General features: G+C 41.2%; 1 protein-coding gene across 1 annotated transcript in view; it reads right to left on the bottom strand.

Annotated features, from left to right (window-relative positions):
- Positions 1-685: 685 nt before the first annotated feature.
- The window catches only part of med13a (mediator complex subunit 13a), a 72,572-nt gene continuing 55,274 nt past the window's right edge, over positions 686-17,983 (bottom strand). The window contains exons 11-30 of the mRNA XM_059539302.1: positions 16,327-16,357; positions 15,944-16,065; positions 15,559-15,649; positions 14,967-15,169; positions 14,503-14,702; positions 12,388-13,301; positions 11,498-11,665; positions 11,112-11,335; positions 10,630-10,819; positions 10,121-10,532; positions 9,713-9,932; positions 8,599-8,790; positions 7,525-7,748; positions 6,646-6,788; positions 6,209-6,367; positions 5,286-5,471; positions 4,995-5,149; positions 3,094-3,258; positions 2,323-2,423; positions 686-2,236 (exon numbers count right to left, since the gene is read on the bottom strand). Of these exons, the coding sequence (XP_059395285.1) occupies positions 2,104-2,236; positions 2,323-2,423; positions 3,094-3,258; positions 4,995-5,149; positions 5,286-5,471; positions 6,209-6,367; positions 6,646-6,788; positions 7,525-7,748; positions 8,599-8,790; positions 9,713-9,932; positions 10,121-10,532; positions 10,630-10,819; positions 11,112-11,335; positions 11,498-11,665; positions 12,388-13,301; positions 14,503-14,702; positions 14,967-15,169; positions 15,559-15,649; positions 15,944-16,065; positions 16,327-16,357 (4,233 nt within the window). The 3' untranslated portion in view covers positions 686-2,103. The remainder of the gene's footprint in view (positions 2,237-2,322; positions 2,424-3,093; positions 3,259-4,994; positions 5,150-5,285; positions 5,472-6,208; positions 6,368-6,645; positions 6,789-7,524; positions 7,749-8,598; positions 8,791-9,712; positions 9,933-10,120; positions 10,533-10,629; positions 10,820-11,111; positions 11,336-11,497; positions 11,666-12,387; positions 13,302-14,502; positions 14,703-14,966; positions 15,170-15,558; positions 15,650-15,943; positions 16,066-16,326; positions 16,358-17,983) is intronic.

Consider the following 17,983-nt stretch of genomic DNA (forward strand, 5'->3'; position numbering starts at 1 on the left):
ACCATGACAGAATAACGGACAGAGACTAATTTAACCTTTAAATGATAGCCGCAAGTAGCAAGGTCAGTTTTTCGGAAACATTTTTCCATTAAAATGTTTTCTTTTGTTTAACAGATAATCACATTTTTTAATTATAAAACTTTTTTTTTTTTACACATTTATTGAGTTTGCTTTTATTAAAATTAGCACAGTAAACGTGGCCTACACGTGGTATGTGTATTCATATTTACTAGTTATCATAATTCTATTTTAAATGTAGCATTCATAGTAAGACCACAATACACACTGGTGCAACCTAAACAAGAATGGTTGGATCAATGTATTTATATTTTTCCATTAAGCAAAATATGGTATTTGTCATCAGTCAACAGTAACTGCAAACATTGTAAAGTGGCAGTTTGCAAATGTATTGTGTTTGCACAATACATTTCACAATGTGTTTGCATTGTTCAATTATTACTAGGCCAATGATGATCAATGTTTCCTTAAAATATGGATGCTTCCCTGGATCTTCTATAGTTGATTTTCACAAAGGGTAAACTGTGAAACCATCACACATGCAGTGTAAACTCTGACCTAAGAGTGCTTGACCCTATAGCTCTTTACATGCTGTTCATCACACACTTGTATTTGGAAAGCATGTAGAACTGGTGTGGGAGGTAAGAGAATTCCCAGGGTCTTTGAATATCAGCATACAGTTTATTCTGAACAGAGTAAGATACAGGAAATAGATCTTTCTCTGTGCACAAACACTGCATTTCCAACAGGCACCCAGATCTGGTTAAGTCCATTTACACCACACATTTCTTTGTCACACTCAAAGAAAAGTGATTTTGGTCTAAACGTGTCCATTATCACTCAGAAAAGGTGCAAGCAGGAGAGCCAACCAGGGAGGGCAAGGTGAAGTGAAATGGATGAACTTCTAAGCATTATTATAGATCTTTATCTTCTTCAAAGCCACATGTCTCCTTCACAACAATCAAATTTTGGATTTCACATCACAGTCCCTCCCCCCAAAAAACACAAGCACAGGAAAAACATGAAGTTGACTTTTTATTCCTAAAACAGAAGCAGTGCCACCCAAGGCTGGTGCGGCATTCATATATAATTATTTATATATTGCAGTTTTTCTTTTTTGTGTCTAAATGTGTGGTATAAAATACAATATACGACAATGTACCTCTTTATTTTTAAACACAGTGAACTTCATTGCTGTACAAGTCCCGTGCAGCTAAAGCTTAGCTGTAATTGTGTCCACACGCAAAGGCATGGACAGGAACCCCCGTCCGGTCTCCTCTGTACATCGTTACAATACAAATAATCTCCCTTACAAAAAATAATACTCTAAAAGCCACCTACCGCAACTTTATTTTATTCATCTTTTTAGTGGGTTTTTTGTTGGTTTGTTTCTGTAATTAAGAGGAGTACATATATTTTTGACCAATTGCTTTAAAGCAGGAAGGCAATACAAACCTTCTAGAACTTGTGTGTGTATATATATATATATACATATATATATATATATATATATATATATATAAAAGAGGTTAAGAAATCAGACAAATTATACATTAAAAACTTACAATAAATAAGACAGATGCAGGCATTTCGTTTGGATATAATCCCATCCAAAAGAAACAGGGAATTAGAGGTCTTAAAACAAAGAATTCATTCTCTCATTTCATCGAGCATCAAAGTCCCTTTCCAGCAGACTCTATACAGGTTACTTCTCCATACACATCGATTATAGAACTGGCCGAATCCATGCTAACCATGGAGCCGCGCACTACCGTTGTAGTACCCGTGGATCCAGGGATGTAGTACGCCACCAGTCAGCACTTCCGTCTTTCTTCTTTGGCCTCCACGGCCTCCGTTTCTCCTCTTTTTCCACTTTGAGTGAGTGTTAAACACCAGACGCCTGACTCTCCTCCACAGTGCTGGGTCTCAGGTGTAGTGATGGCCAGATCATCTCCGCTGTAACTTGCGTACATATAAAGTCCAGCACCGTAGTTATCTGTTGAGTTGTTTTCAGATCCACCTTTTCTTCACTCTCCTCTTTTCATTCCCTGATAAAATCCTGCTCTCAGTTCTGCTCTGCGAGTGTTACAACATGGTCATAATGAAGTTGTACATTTGATTGAGCACTACAAAATGGATGGGCAGGCAAGAGCGGCGGTCCTGGGTCGCAGGGTCACAGGTCAGCCAGGAAAGGGCGTTGTACTGCTCCAACACAAATCTGAAAGAAAAACATTTTGGAATATTCAGCATTCGCTATCATTAAACTGAATGATATTACTTCCCGGACACTTAGAGGAACATTACCTGAGAACATCAGAGGTCTGATTGGAGTCCAGAGGGTGAGAGTGTTTACTGTGCAAAAGTTCATCCGATTGCACTGAAGACACATGAAGGTGTAGAGAGGCCTGGGAGTTGCGAAAGAGAGAGGCAAGAAGAAATTTTCAGTCGACAGAATCCATTAATCTACGCCCACCCAAAACAAGCTACAAAGCCGAGCATTTCCTCTCATTGTCAGGGCTTGTTATGAATTAAATTGACAAGCCCATGAACAAGTAAACACAATATGCCAGAAACATTCAGGGAACGGTTTGCTCCAGACTTTTTAATTGTGTACAAGTCAATAATAAGCGAAAAGCTGCTTATCAAATCAAATGCTTTGCCTTAATAATTAATGTCAACACATTTTGCGAGCTCAATTCCCTCCATATATTTGGGTGTTTTCTCTCCTGCTCTCTCTTATACACACTAACAGCAGTCTGGCCCAATCTCTGAGTACTGAAGTATTTGAAAATCCCCCCTTGCAGGCTTCTCTATAAATGCTGCATGAGGAGGAAACATAAGGTCATGTGACCTGGATAAAGCATGACAGGTAGATTGGTGCAGTATCACACTGCTTTCTGGAGAAAATGACATTCTAAACACCAACATTTTGTTGGCTCTGCATAAAATCTAATATCCATTTTGCACATTTACAGTATTCCTTAGGGATGAATCAAGTTTTGCTGAAGAAATCTGATGCAATTATGTACAAGTCCCAAAAGAGAAAGATCTGCATTATGGGCAAGGAGAAAATACCTTTAAGAAAAGGGGACACTGGTTCTGTGCCTGAGGACACGCAGACCAGAACCAGTCAGGCAGTGGACCTGCTTTAGCCGTGGACACAAAATAGCCCAGAGCTAATGGCTGCTGCAGGATATTGGGAGCTTCTTCATGAGACTCCATGCGGTCAGTACTTTGACCCTGAAAAGAAGAAAAGATAGAAATGAGCCCCAAAAATAAAAGAAGAAATAAAAAAGACACTTTTATATGTTACAATAAAGTGAGCAACAATCACTCTCGGTAAATCAGTACTACTCTCAGTGCCTCTCTTAGCTTTCATTAAATATATCTTAATTTGTATAGTTGTTCCGATTCTAATACTAGAATCGGAAATATCACCGATACCACAACAAATTCTGGCATCGGCGAGTACATGAACCCATATACCGATCCCATACCATTTTCTTAAACAAGACCTTTATGACCGCTAGCTTTGCCTAACCGCTGCACGGTTCTTCTTCGCTGCTCAGAATACATTGCAAACACAGGAAGTTGTGCTGTCTTGCTACGAGCAACCCCTGTTTAGAGCAGCAAAGAAGAAATGAAAACGCGTTAGCAGCACTGATCTATATATGATTGGATCGCTCATCGCGTTCTAAACTGCCAACAGACAGTGAAGCCGCTTCTATATTATAGATCAGTGGTTAGCAGTATGTCCCGTTTAGCAGTTTTTCAGACTGGACCAACCAGACAGTAAAACGGCAACTAGGGATGCCACAAGTACTGCCACTTCACTACCAAGTCGGTGCTGAAAATTAAAAAATGTGATGATACCAGTGTCTCTGTAGTAGCGGTAGTAAGTTAGCGACTCCCGAGTATATTCGGTACCCGCAGCTGCATTCAGTCACTTCCGTGTTAGTCTAAGCGCATGGCTCCAGACTGTAGCCGAATATATACTAGTGTCTGTGAATATTAAACTGCAAAATACTATTTAAATATTACTCCTGCAAATTCTACATCTCTGTGGTTGACGGGCGCAGATGCGCGGGAGCTCGCTGTTTTGTAGTCTCTGCCATGTGTCACTATATGAGAACACGAACGCATAAACCGTCACTTCATGAGAATTTACCGTTTCATTTGAGAAAACTGTCATATCATAAACACAGACACTCAAAGATCTTCATGGCAACCCATCAAAATAAATGTTCGGTTTAACGTGAGTAAATTGACAATATATTAAGCTACTGTTGTAGCCTACAGTAGATTTAACTATGTCTCTATGTAGTAATAATAATACGTCTCTATTAATAATAATAATGCCTAGACGGTTGCTTGTTTTTTACTTGTTTTGTTCTAAAGAGATTATCTGATTAATATATAATTTTTTTATATTCCTAGACTTTTTTGTTGCAGTTTTTTATACAGTTATATTGTAAAACTGCGGTGTTAGATTTTTGGCTGCATTTGAAGTACTTTTTTGCTTAAGAAAATAAATAATATTACTGTCAAATTCATGTCAGATAATAAAAATACTGTAATAAATACATAAGTTCACCAAGTATTTGTTCATTTTTTATTAAGGGATAAATCTGAAGCACACCATAAAATAATTCTAGCAATTTACACAGGGCTTGTAGTATATACAGCTGTATATACAGATACACACACCAGTTATCGGATCAGATACCCTGAGCCCAGGTATCAGAATCGGTATCGGGAAGAGAAAAAGGGTATCGGAACATCTCTATCAATTTGGGTTTTGAAGTCTTTTGGGTTTAGAACGATGTGAGTAAATGACCATTGTTATATGAAATGTCCTTTTAAAACCTTAAAAAGCTCAAAGAGCTTTGAAACTGAAAAGGGGTGCTAGTCAAAGTTCATGCCATTTCTCTTAACATGCTGATTATTTGTTCCTTTTCATGTTCAATCTTAGCTACCTTGCTCCCATCTCCTCCGTGGGGGTACTGGGATCCAGGTGAGTGGACTGGTGACGTGGTGGGTGAGGCAGGAAGGATATTTATGATGTCAGGATCGACCAGGTCATTCTCCTGCTCCAGAAAGTACAAGATGCTTCCCATTGGATCTGATCCATCTGAAAATGAAGCAGGGATTCAGTATAGTTTATTTGCATTGGCATGCAACTAATTAATATGGAAAAATCTTCAAGTAGGGCAAAAACACAATCTACCAAGTAAATAGACTGGAAAAAAGACAGCGTTATTCCTCACCGTTGCCAGGGTTGAAGGCAATTTCAATGTTCTCATGTTGGTAGTTGGAGCTGTTGACTTGCACAGAAGCAGATGTGGGGAACACTAGGATGTGTGTGCAAGACGTGTCCTGCGGGGTGCTCAGCTGGGACGTCTGCATGTTCAGAGTTGTACTGCGACCAAACACTGAACCTGTTGACACAGAGTCTGGACAAAGACAAGAGACAGAAAAGATTAAAATGACAGACTGACAGATTGAATATGTGATCAAGAGAAACAAGGATTCATTAATGGAAGTGCAAGATATTATTAGCTGTTATTTTCATTACTGAATCAGGTTTGACTGAAATCGAAATTATCTTTTCGATTTTTCCTTGCATAGGCATCCTAGTATGAAAAAAGAAAAGAAAAACCCTGATGCTCTGTGAGTGATGGGCAAAATCCATCAGATCCAATACATCTTGATACTATGACAGAATGAAAAGCTTTTGTCAAATAAAGCCATTGATCTTCGGTATCATCACACTGGCACAGGAATCAATAGTAGTGCAGAAAAGTGTTTTATGAGATCGAGACACACACACACACACACACAGGAGTGTATATCAGATAGGGACAGCAGACACATGCGTTATGACACTCTGAAGCTATCATTCACATCCACAGCAAAGAGATGCACGACTACAGCAGTGAAGGGTTATATTTTTATTTATTTTTTTTTATGTTTATTTATCCTATTCCAATCCAGTTTAAAATGCATTTTAATATTAAGTCTGGAGAGTTTTCAGAAAAGCGTCATCATTTTTACAATTCCCTTTTGTGCCACAAATAGAGCAGAAACTAACTATGCACACTAATTACAGCTAATGCATCAAACTAGGCATAAAAAAATAAGGAAGACAACATGCAGACCATAAGGAGAGTAACAGGAAGTGTGATTCTACCTGGCATGATGACAAATGAGCCCTGGGGTTCCATGGCAACAAGGCAGGCGCTAAGGATGCTGGGAGTGTCAGCTGCTGAGATCCCGCACAGCTTACAGTTCTCCTTCAGCCTCCGAGACACTGACTGTAGATTCCGTTTGCTCAGTAAAATACTCCAGTCTGAGATAGGGAAAAAAGAATCAAATTCATTACTGCGCAAAAAAATGGACACTGGATGTGCACTCCAGGATGCTGATCAGTCAATTGCCTAGAAGGATGTCACTTAATGAATTTCCCTTGTTTGAATAAAACTATAATTAATTATAATATTAATTATAGTTATAATGAATAATAATAATACATGTAGCAATCATTTTATAAAAGCAGTAAGCACTAAAGTCAAAACTATGAATACTCTCAAGGTTAAAAGCCTAAAAAACATTGTACATGGGCATTACCTCGCAACTCTCCATGCCCTATTCGTCCAAGCCGGCCAATCACCACTCTCCATGGCAATGATGTCATCTGAACCAAACCCAGACACCAATCCCAAAGCTTTTGTAGGCCCAGCTTCCGGGCAGATCCCTTTTTCCTTCTTGCTCTGAGATGATTAAAACAGAAACATTTAAAACCTCTAGTCACAAATGCTTCAAATATTTTTAAAACATCCTCAAAGGTGCTGTATGTAGGATTGACACTGAGTGGTTGAACTAGGTATTGCAGTCCAAATTCAAAATATTGGAGAGGGTTTTTTTCACCCGGACCCTCCTCCTTAGACTTGATGCACATGCAGGTTACCAGATTGACGAGACCAACACTTTCGTTTGCCAGCTTCCATGACTTAAATGAAATACGCTGTGTTTACCGCCAATTGGCAACCCGGGCTGCCAAAATACTATTGGGGTAAACTGGAAGTGGGCGGGTTAACAAACCAAAACGAAGACCGAAATTCCGTCCCAGAAGGCACATTTTCAAAGAAGAATAATTGACTGTAGCATTGTTTTTCAGATAAACAAATATTAACTTAGCATGTTTCTTAAATATCTGCAAACATACTACAGCATTGTTATGCTTTAGTGGAGTCAAAAACATACATACAGTACCTTTAAACTAGTTAAAAGTGTAAATTTGTTCTACTTAAAATGTACATCATGGAGATGACAGTAAAAGTGTTAAAAAGGTGTCCGGTCTCTCACTTCTCATAGCTACGGTGGTGATAATGGTTCCAGACATTACACTTTTCTGAAGTGTTGAGTGAACAATTAATTCTGCATACTTTACAAATCACCTGCATATCTCACAACGTTACTGAGTGAGGGCATTTTTTTGTAGTTCACCTGTTGGGTACGTCTATACTGATGATACAGGTTTCCAGCAGCTCTCCATACAGGTCAGTACAGGTAGCCAACAGCCATCTTTGATCATGTGACAGGCAGTAGCCCACAAACAGGACGTTATACTTCTGAGACGCCTCTCCGAAAGTCTCACCCAGCTCCGTTTGCTTGTCTTTCGTTGGGGCCAGGATGAAGGGTGGCGTGTACAATCGTAGACACTCCGGTCTCTGTGGCAGGAAAGTCATATGTTAATGGAAAATAGTGACATAACTTAAGTTGACACTTTTTTCCCCCTATAAAAACAGCAAAGATCAGGACAAGAGGACAAAAGTGAAGGGCCTAAGGTCAAACCATCAGCCTCATACCCAAGCATGTCAACATAACCTTTTCCTCTCTTATGAAATCAATAAACCCCACCAAGTAGTCACATCTCTTTTGTGAGTGGGGAAGGAAGTGGGGTGGGAGAAATGGTGCTAGTGTGTGTAGCGAGAAAATTGGATTCTACAAATAGCTCGGTGAAGAAAGGGGAGCAATTGGAGCGTTCGGATTCCTCTGCCAAAACATGCATGCCGGATCCCATTAGGGAGGTCTCACAGAGCTGCCCAAGCAGATAATGGAAAGAGAACTGTTGGGTTGTGCGAGTCCCCTTTGGTTTTGTTCCAGGACAGGGAGGTCAGTGTAACAGTCTCCACACGTCACTGAGTTCTCATACAGCACTGAGTTAAAGAGCCTGAATGGGCTGCCAGGGCAGGAGCTCTATGGAAGAGGTCAGAACCATGGGCTCCGGGAGCCTCAAATAAGGGTGTTCATTTTGACATTGCTGGCACTGGGAACTGGCCCTTTAACACGCCAGCCTGGAGCTGTGACAGACCCTTTAGCAATGCTAATGTGTACTCTTTTTTTATATTTAAGGTGCTTTGGAGACTGTCTGAGCTACCCATTTATATAAAACAAAAAAGGGAACTGCTTTTTAATATTTACATTTAGTCATTTTGCAGACGCTTTTATCCAAAGCGACTTACAGTTGAGGGATATGACTGAATATGTCAACCAATCGATCTGCTGAACCTCACTCACATCTGGGTTCCTGAGGGAAGTGTCGAGGGCGAGGCCGGGGCCGAAACCCGTCAGTGATTTCACGTTGGTGGAGGCTGGGAGGGGTCTTTTGCACTGGGTGAAGACGGAGAAGGCTAGAGACTTGAGGTGCTGGGCGTAGAGGTACCTCTCTTCACTCCTCACAGGCTGGAGCAAGTACTGACAGGGGACAATCTAAGAACACAAAGTGCATAGATATAAAACAGTGATTTGTTTCACCTATTATCTTCACATCGTATCTGCTGTTCTTTCCTATAGCTGTCTATTTGAGACCGAAGGAAATTAAGTCACACTAGATCAGTGGTTCTCAATTCTTTTGACTTCAAGGTCCCCCATTTTACACAACAATATTTGCCCAACACTCCTAGTTTCTATACAATAAACTGTATTTTTGTAAGTTTTAAGAGCTAAATGTTCTTCAGGGTTCCCGCTCTAATTAACCAATTAAATTTCTTTTCCAGTTATTCATAATTCACTGGATAAAAATAATTTTTTCCCACAATTCACAAAAATTTGACAACTTCGCATAACAACAAAAACAAAAATTCAAAACAAAAACATATTATATTTCTTCTGTAGGTGAAGCTGGATTACGAATGATTCGCGCAAAGATAGACACATTTAGGTAGGTCGGGGGCACATTCCCTTCAGATACAAATGTAATCCACTGCGTCTTCAGCTGGTCAAATGCTGGGAGTAAATGACGACTGCTATGTTCATTGTTACATCCCACAACAGAACACCTCAATCGCTTCTTGTCTACATCTGCTCCAGAGGTGAAACAATGGTGGGCTGATGACGGCTCACTCAGGGCGGGTCTAAGGTAAGACACCAGTCCAATCTGTGCTGAAACTCTACTGTCAATCAAACTATCATGTGAAATCACACAGACAGGCATCTGAGATTGGCTTGATTTGAGAAAGGGGTAAACGTTTTAGTGGATTAAAAAAAAAACACTTCTTTTTATCATTATAGGGTGGTTGTGCCAACACACATTTCAGTTCAAACAACTTGTACAAGTGCCCGTAGCATCGGATGTCCCCTTTAAAGATGTGTCCAACTGTAAATGATGTCTAGTATCATCTGCTGTACCTACCTGTACAAACACAGAGTTGCGGATGTGAGCTGGAAGGGCCTGCAGCATCTCCAGGTAGCAGCGGAGGAGTCCCAGCGTCCACATGCTTGATTGTGACACCCCTGGCTCCGCCTCTTCATACGAGAAGGGGTCCACAATATAGATCATGATGGCAGGTGGATATGTAATGGCATGGGAATCTCCATCTGTAGGAACTCCGACCTTTTCTCTCTCCATAGTGCTGATTAAAATGGGAAAAGGGAAGGGTCTTTAGTATGCTTTTAACACAAAACCCGATTAACCTAAGTTACACCCTAGTATTTAAGAGTTTTATAAGTTATATTACATTTTGACAGGACTTCAATTTATACATGACGACATATTAATCAATGATACATATTAGGAAAAGGCACCAAGTACATTGTGTACCTCTCTGGTGGTTCAGATGGCCCCTGAGTCTGGCTGTTGACTGTTGAATTGTCTCCAGAGAGGCTTGAGTTCTGGGTGACAGCCTGCTGGCCCAGAGCCCCAGACTGGGAGCTGTTACCTTGGACTCCCATGCTTCCAAAGGGAGGGAACGAGCTGGGTTTGGCAGACTGGATGCTGCTGCCCTGAGGGCCTGAGGAGGAGGGGGTGTTATTGGTGTTGTCTGGCAGGCCTGAGCCGCTGTTGCTGGCAGCACTGTTGTTGTTGAGGGCAGAGCCTCCGGAGGCCATTGAGGTTTGGGAGTTGGAGGAGGCGGAGCCTGAGGATTGCGAGGAAGATGATTGGGTGGAAGAAGGGACAGGGGTTGGCTGAATGAGAAGAGAACTGTCCAAAGACTGTGTAGCGAGGTATGGAGCTGAAGAAACAGGGAACCAGATAAAGATTAGTGAGAAGTACTCTTTGATACATTTCTGTGACAGAAGGTATAACGAAGAGAGAGAACCGAGTCTTACCGAGGTCGTGTCTGCAGACTTGGGCAAACAGTTTGAGCTTGGCAAATGCATCACTGCTGCCACTAGCTGCTTTTAGGAACCAATCACTGACTGGCTGTTCTGAGAGCTTCTTGGCAGCTGCTCCACCCACCCTTACAATGCCATCAGCATGCACTTTGGAGATTGGTCGATGCTGACCGAGCTTACAAGACTAGGCAGAAGCAGAAAGATACCAATCAGAAAGCAAGTCAGAGAATCCAGAAAAAAAAAAAAAAATTGCAAGGCTTCTAATGTCAGTCACATCAAATTATTTTAATTTATTGTATTCATTATCACACTGGTTTGTTGCAAAAATATTTTACGGTTTACTGAATTCTTCTAGTTATTTACTTATATAGGCTAATGAATCGGAAGTCTCGCCCATTCAGAGGAAATAGCCTACTTCCGTGTTAAAATAAGGAGGACAGTGAGAGACAAAATTAAAGACTGACAGACTCTCTGACCTCGTAGACCGCTGTCAACTCTCTAAAGAAGCTCTTGGCTCCAGACAGGAGAGCATCGCTGTCCGGGCAGAGGACCAGATAGCCCACGTCTCTCTGGGAGCCAAAGGGATCCAGCAGTAGTTTTTCCCAATAGGGCAGGCCGAAGGGAGACAGCACCACAAAGTCATATTCATACCCAACCAAGAAGGTAGGAATGGGCAGAGGCTCCGGAGACTCATCAGTGCCTGAAAAGAAATAAAGCAATAGAGAGTGACATGTGTGGTATCAAGGTTGTCCCGCCAGCAATTTCAAAGTCTACTAACTATCTTGTCAATGGGTAATTCTAAACATTTCCACTCCAAAAATCATGAAGGCCTTTTTGCTCAACAAGTGCCCTTGCTACTTACCATAAGACCCTCTTCCAGCCATCTTGTGAAACTGCTGCCATGTGAGAGGCCCCTGGACCCCCCATGAGCGAACAGTCCTCTTCTTCTGGATGGCATCCTGAAGAACAGGCTGAAGAGAGAGGAGAACTCTCAACACATCCTGAGAGCACAGCCCGCTCACATCCACAGCTAGAGGGAGAGAGAGAGAGAGAGAATGTTAGGGAGTTTAATACATGTACTCAATATTCAACATGTACTACCATATATAAACATAAGTAGCACACAGATAATACAAAGAAACAAATCCTTTACCAAAATCAAAAAAGTTTTCTTTTAGGCAAGAAAATATACTTCGTAAATAATAAAGTTCAGAAATGAGATATTTCTCAATATTTTTAGTCAAAACTATTTTACACATAGCTCCTCTGCAATCATTCTTGGTCACAGTGAAGTGTGTCCACACTGCTGAGATGTTTACCTGTTGTACAATCTACAACATGTGCAATAAAATAAATTCTGCCACAGACAAAACACATCCTAAAGCAATATTTCAATCCTTGATTTTAGCTATTTTTTTTCAAAAACAGAAAATTCTATTATTTTTCTGGTATTTTTGGTTTCTGAAATTGTTGCATCACTAGAAGAGCACATAAATGATAATATGCAGTCAACTATAAAAGAAAGGACTGATAACAAATAATTGCTCACAGTTAGACCAGGAATGTGTATTAAAGTAGGATCAATTTTGACCTCAAGTTATCATGGCTATCTTCTCTTTTGTAAATGTGAATGTCTTCCTTCTTTTATGATCATATCTGTAATAATTGAAGTACAAGCCTAATGATGAGTACTGATGTTTAGCTTAAACAGAAATGAAGTGAACAAATGGCGAACATGCTCTAATCTCTCACCGCTGTGTTTGGCCCAATGGTGCAAACAAGTGCTCTTCACCAGCGTCTCATCTACCTTCCCACCGGACATGTTATCCATGAACTGCCGCCCGTGTTCTAGAGCCAGGTAACAGTCATTGTGGAAGTCCCTTTCCTCCACACGCACACATGGTGGTACAGTGGCACCCCCTGGCCCTTGGGAAGACAGTCCCTCTGGGTCCAACGCCAGCATAGGGGAGAAGGGATTAGTGCACTGATCCTGCAGGACAGAGATAAGCTCGTCCGGGACTCGATCCTTGCCTCCACTCTCTGTCTTCTCCAGTGACGTGCTCCGTATTGCCTCAAAGCGCTTCTCCGCCTCCTGGCTCACGTCTGAACCCCGTCCGATGATATCCAGCTCGTCTTCCAGGAAGAGGCCGGAGCCATTACCGTAGCGCCGGTTGACAACAGCGCTGAAACCGCACAGGCAGGGATACTGGGCCTCCATGTTGGGGTCACTGATGTAGATGCCCACGTCAGCGCCTTTGATGTTCATGTTGCATGCGCAAATGCAGCAGCTGTCGAAGTTGCAGTCCTTGAACAGGTTCATGACAGACTCCGACAGGATGAGGTTGACGTATAGGCTGTGGGCTTCGGGGATGGAGGGAACCGTCGCAGGCTCCACAGAGTTGAGCGGCCTGCAGGTGGAGGGCGTCGAGGCCGGCGAATACAAGTCCGAGTTCTCATATTTGAGGGAACCTTGCACACTGGCTGGACCTCTGGGGGTCCGAGGTGTCCGTGGGGTACGAGGGGTGGGAGCTGAGAAGCGAGGCGTGGCAGGGGATGGGAGGATGCTCGTGCCGCTGTTGCTGGGCGGAGCGCTGTTAGACAAGAATGGTGTGTGGGTCTGAGGGGTGTACGTCTGGATATACTCTTGTTCCATAGCATTGTTTTCACTAGAGTGCAAAAAAGCAGAAAAAGACAAGGGTTAATTGGGACATCACTGAAGTCAACCCTACAACAAGTGAGCAACATTTAAAACATCTCGTTTATTTTTATTACCACAGATGATTATTGGATATTAACATCATGAGCTGCAGTAATGTACTTGTAACCCAAGAAGACCTCTGGGGGGTGGGACTATTTTTAGACAAACGGTCCAACAGGCAGCTGTGCAAGAAATGAAAGCACAGCTTGTGCCACAAGGACCATACGTGTGTGAGAATGCCGAGTGTGGCTCCCGTTGGCCTTTAAAAACAGGCAGGGGTTTGAAGGTCCCCCTTTTGAAGAGGTGGCCCTCCCCCTCAGCTGCTGTGGGTTATAAAAGAAGCCTAACCAGCTACCAACAAACGTGGACTTTATGACCAGACTTATCGCCCTGTCATCGACCATTCACAACACCCCACCTCCTCTCTGGATTTCACAAAATTTCTACCGACAGCAAATATAATTTCCACGAACAATGATTCCATTTGTGTCCTAAAACGTTCTATTTGCTCTCTGAGATTAATGTATGAAAATAGCTTTATCCATTTATTTTTTTCATCTGTTAAGATACAGTGCCAGTATAAAGAGACAATACAAGCTCAAGTCTAATTTGAGATTAACAGAATGAAAGAGCATAGCTGAAGCTGACCCTGACACAGGTTCATAACATCACATGAAAAAGCAAACCAGACGACAAGAATATGACTGATAACAATCAGATTTGGTCATCTGAGCAAACACCAGCTATTCAAATAAACCTGTCCACGAGAAACAGATTCGCTTGAGTGCGGACAGTGAAGAAGCTGTGAGATAAGGAGCTTCTAAATATAAGAAAATAAAAAGACAGTGGCAGCAGATGGATTTGACAGGCTAATTACAAGCGCGTTAACACCTGTTCTTCTATTTTATTCTCTATTCGCCATTACTAAGAACAAGAGGTGTGTGGGTGTAACTGAAACTGAGTCTGAATGTACAGTTCTTGGGTGAATCTTGCAGAAAATGTATTTAACCCAAAAAACAAAAGGGAAAGACATTTTGTTTTCATTGTGCCAGTATTGATGACAATGAAAGCCAAAAATATATATTAAAATCTTAATTTTTTTGTTTGTTTGTTACTGTCAGAATTAATTGTTTAAGTTCAGTACATTTCACAGCAGATGTGAAACTCACCCATCCTTGCTGAAGATGGTCATAGCAGGTACAGAGTTGAGTAGCTCCAGTTTTCCCACTGTCCAGCTGGGCCTGTAAACACACTCATCAGGCAGTTTGATAGGGGGCAGGCACTGACTGGGCAAAGACTTCAGGGGGGCAAACATGGAACAGCCCACAAACAGCTGACACAACTCAGGCTTGTACACAAATGAGAAGTCCTGAGGAGAGAGAGAAAACCATATTCAGTTTGCTGTTGTGTCATTCCAGTTCAATAGCAGTTTGATAAAAAAAATAAAATTAAATAATAGAGAGCACTTGAGTAAATGCATGCAAGCTAATTTCATTTAGCTGCAAGAATATTCCTAATATCAAACATGGAGTGAAATCCCATTGGCACAGCATTTTGCTGTCAGTAGAGAATGGAAACGTACAGGACCGCACATGGTTAGGACATGGTGTAGCAGTCTTATTACTCATCTAACCTTGATTTCAGAAGGTTTGGGGCTGCAGAAACTCTCCTCCACCTCGATTTTAAACTGACCACTGAGAGCAGAAGAGCCATCTAGAATGTTGAGGCCAGAGCCAGGCTCCATACAGCCATACTCTTTGTTCATGGGAGAGTAACCCATGTTGTGCTGCTCTAAAGATGGAGGCGTAGGGAACATCTGGTGTAGATCAGCCGCGCCTGAGGGATGGATGAACAGAGGTAAAGATGACATGTAAGTGGAAGGATGCAGGATAAATGCAGAAAAATATTATAGTATGTATAATAAATTGTCTCATTTCCTACTTATTCTCACGAAAAGCAAAATCATTTATTGTCGACATGTCAAAGTTGCCAAAAAACTTTAAAAAATGTTTTGATTAATTTATATAAAAGCATATAGTATTTCTGAACCCTTAATGTCTGTACATTAAAGAAAACTAACACACTGTTCCCACTCAAAGAAATGTGCATGATGTACTGCTTGTCTGCTTGCAATGTAAAATTCGTCGATGGCCAGCAGGGAGCAGTACACAGAGCTTGAATGATGAAGTAAACCCTGTATATTTAGAGACAGAGACTGTGCTCACTTATACAGGGGCCAGAGTCCATTGTGGCTGGTTTCGACTCCTTGCTGCCAAACTTCTCATCTGCTCCATTTACAGCTCTCCGTGCTCCAGGCTATGGAGACATACACAAATTAGCCAAAATCAGAGCTATGATTTTATTAAAATTACAGCAATTTCTCTACAGAAAAAAAAAAACATTTCCATTGCAATATACCCTTATTTTCAAATAGCTGAGCAATGGTAATTTTATCAGTGATTACATATTGATTATATTTTTTTAACATCTAATTACTTTCAGCAATCAGCTCCGAGCCTTCACGTCATTGTGAAAATTTGCCCAAACAGCTAAATTTATCACACAGTGACGCAAAGGGGAGACATAATAGAAAGATAACTTAATACTAACTGTTTGTTCGTCCTCATCTGAGTTGAAGAGGTTGTCCAGGTCTTTGAAGGAGACTGCCAGGTCTGAATCATGTATGAGGCTGGTGGAAGCAGCCCGGTTATGGGCCGCAGCCCGCTGCGCATCTGAGAGATAGAAAGAGAGACAAAGCTTAACACACAGGCCTGTTCTCCAGCTTTATCTAGCGTAACCACAGCCTGGGCTTGAGACCATATCAGGACAAGCCCTTTCCCTCACTCGGCGAACACATTTAACCTTTATGGGCAACAATACACTAAACTGACCCAGGCTGTCAACAGGGAAACTATTTCAAATAAAATAAATGGACTCAGGGTTTGAGAGGGGTTCAAGAGAGAGTCACTGGAGTGTAACAGGACAGTCCTTACCATCTGATAGTGAAGCACTGCCATCTTCTCCCTGTGAGAGATAAAATAAGATAGCAAGTTTTAAAAAGAGACATTTATATGATGCACAACAAAGGTTGTGTTAGATTAGATATGCAGGGTCCAAAATGTACTTTGACATGTCAATCGCAAATGAGTTGAGACAAAACTAAAACGTATACTGTAAAAAGTGTTAACCTCCGAATGTTTTTTGACACGAATAAAACCAGTAAATGTACTTGTTATTTCTTTTCAGTGTAGTCCTCAATATTAGGCACACACTGATTAACTTTTCCACAAAACACAAGATGAAAACAGTCCAGAGTGCATAGGTTGATAAACACATGTTTGTTAACAATCACCTAGAAGCAGCCAACCAATGAGACAAGGTGAAAGCAAAAGAAGAGTGAGGGAGTGTGTGAAAGAGAGAACCTGAGTGAGTGTGGAACCATATTTATATTTCCCAACCAAATTATATATTTGATTCACAGAATAATAAATAATAATATAATTCAAGAAAACCGCACAGGCTAATGGGACTGCAGCCTTCCCTCAGCTCCTTACAAACCCACCCCAGACCCTTAACCTGCCCGCCATGCAACCTCCACACCTCAGAGCCACCATTACAATGCAAGCCGCATGCTATGCAGAGATTCATTACGCCGTGCATAATTTCATTACACTGCAGGCCGTCTCTCTGCATAAAGAGTGTAATCTGTTCCTCCATGCACACACTTCACATCCTAATGACCAACTCTGTAATAAACGCCTGTATATGCAAATCACTCCGCCCCGTAATCGATAGCAGAACCCTGGGGTGGGGTACGGGAGTTAAGAAAGCAATTTTCTATGTATTTTACGACAATTGAAAGCTGCTGTGTGTGTTTACACGTAACAGACACACGCCTGTTATACATTTTTGTTTAAATTGGGGTTCACCATATGGCCTACATTACTTAAACCTCTCCTGTAACAGCAAAAAGTAAATGCAATGTTACCAAGAGACGTGTAACTCTTAGACTAGGTACCAAAAAAGCTTTTACAAATCCTTCAGAGCTGCCAGAAAGACACTTAAAGTATGTGTGAAAATCCAACAGGAATGGGAGAGACTGTGTTCGCCCCCTCTATTCATGCTCTCTCCTCCACGTTTGAGGGTGTCAGATTCAGATCTCAGATGGGAATCTCCCATGAGCTGAAGACAGCAGACATGATGCCAGCATATTACACGCTACACTGCCAATAGAGAATCTGTCTAAAATTCCTTCTCACATGGAACAGAAGTCCATGTGAAACTGTACTCGCCCTTTTTACTTCCGTTAATGTTGCATAATTCAAAGTGAAAATGAAACTAGCTTATGAAAAGTGAAGAGCACCCTTACATTATCAGTCAAATGTTTGGAGTCAATAAGCTTTTTAAAATAAATTAATTCCTTTATTCAGTAAGGATGTATTAAAAGTGCTAGTACAAACAATTATAATGCTGCATAAAAAAATATGCTATTCTTTTAAATGGCTTCCTGGATTTCACAGAAATTTTAAACAGCACAACAATTATAATATTTCTTGAGCACCAAATCAGCGTATTAGCAATGATATCTGATGGCTCATGTGACAATGAAGATTGGAGTAATGGCTGCTGAAAATTCATGAAAAAAAAACA

This window comes from Carassius carassius, chromosome 45 (genome assembly GCF_963082965.1).
Source record: "Carassius carassius chromosome 45, fCarCar2.1, whole genome shotgun sequence".
In the NCBI taxonomy this organism is placed as follows: domain Eukaryota; kingdom Metazoa; phylum Chordata; class Actinopteri; order Cypriniformes; family Cyprinidae; genus Carassius; species Carassius carassius.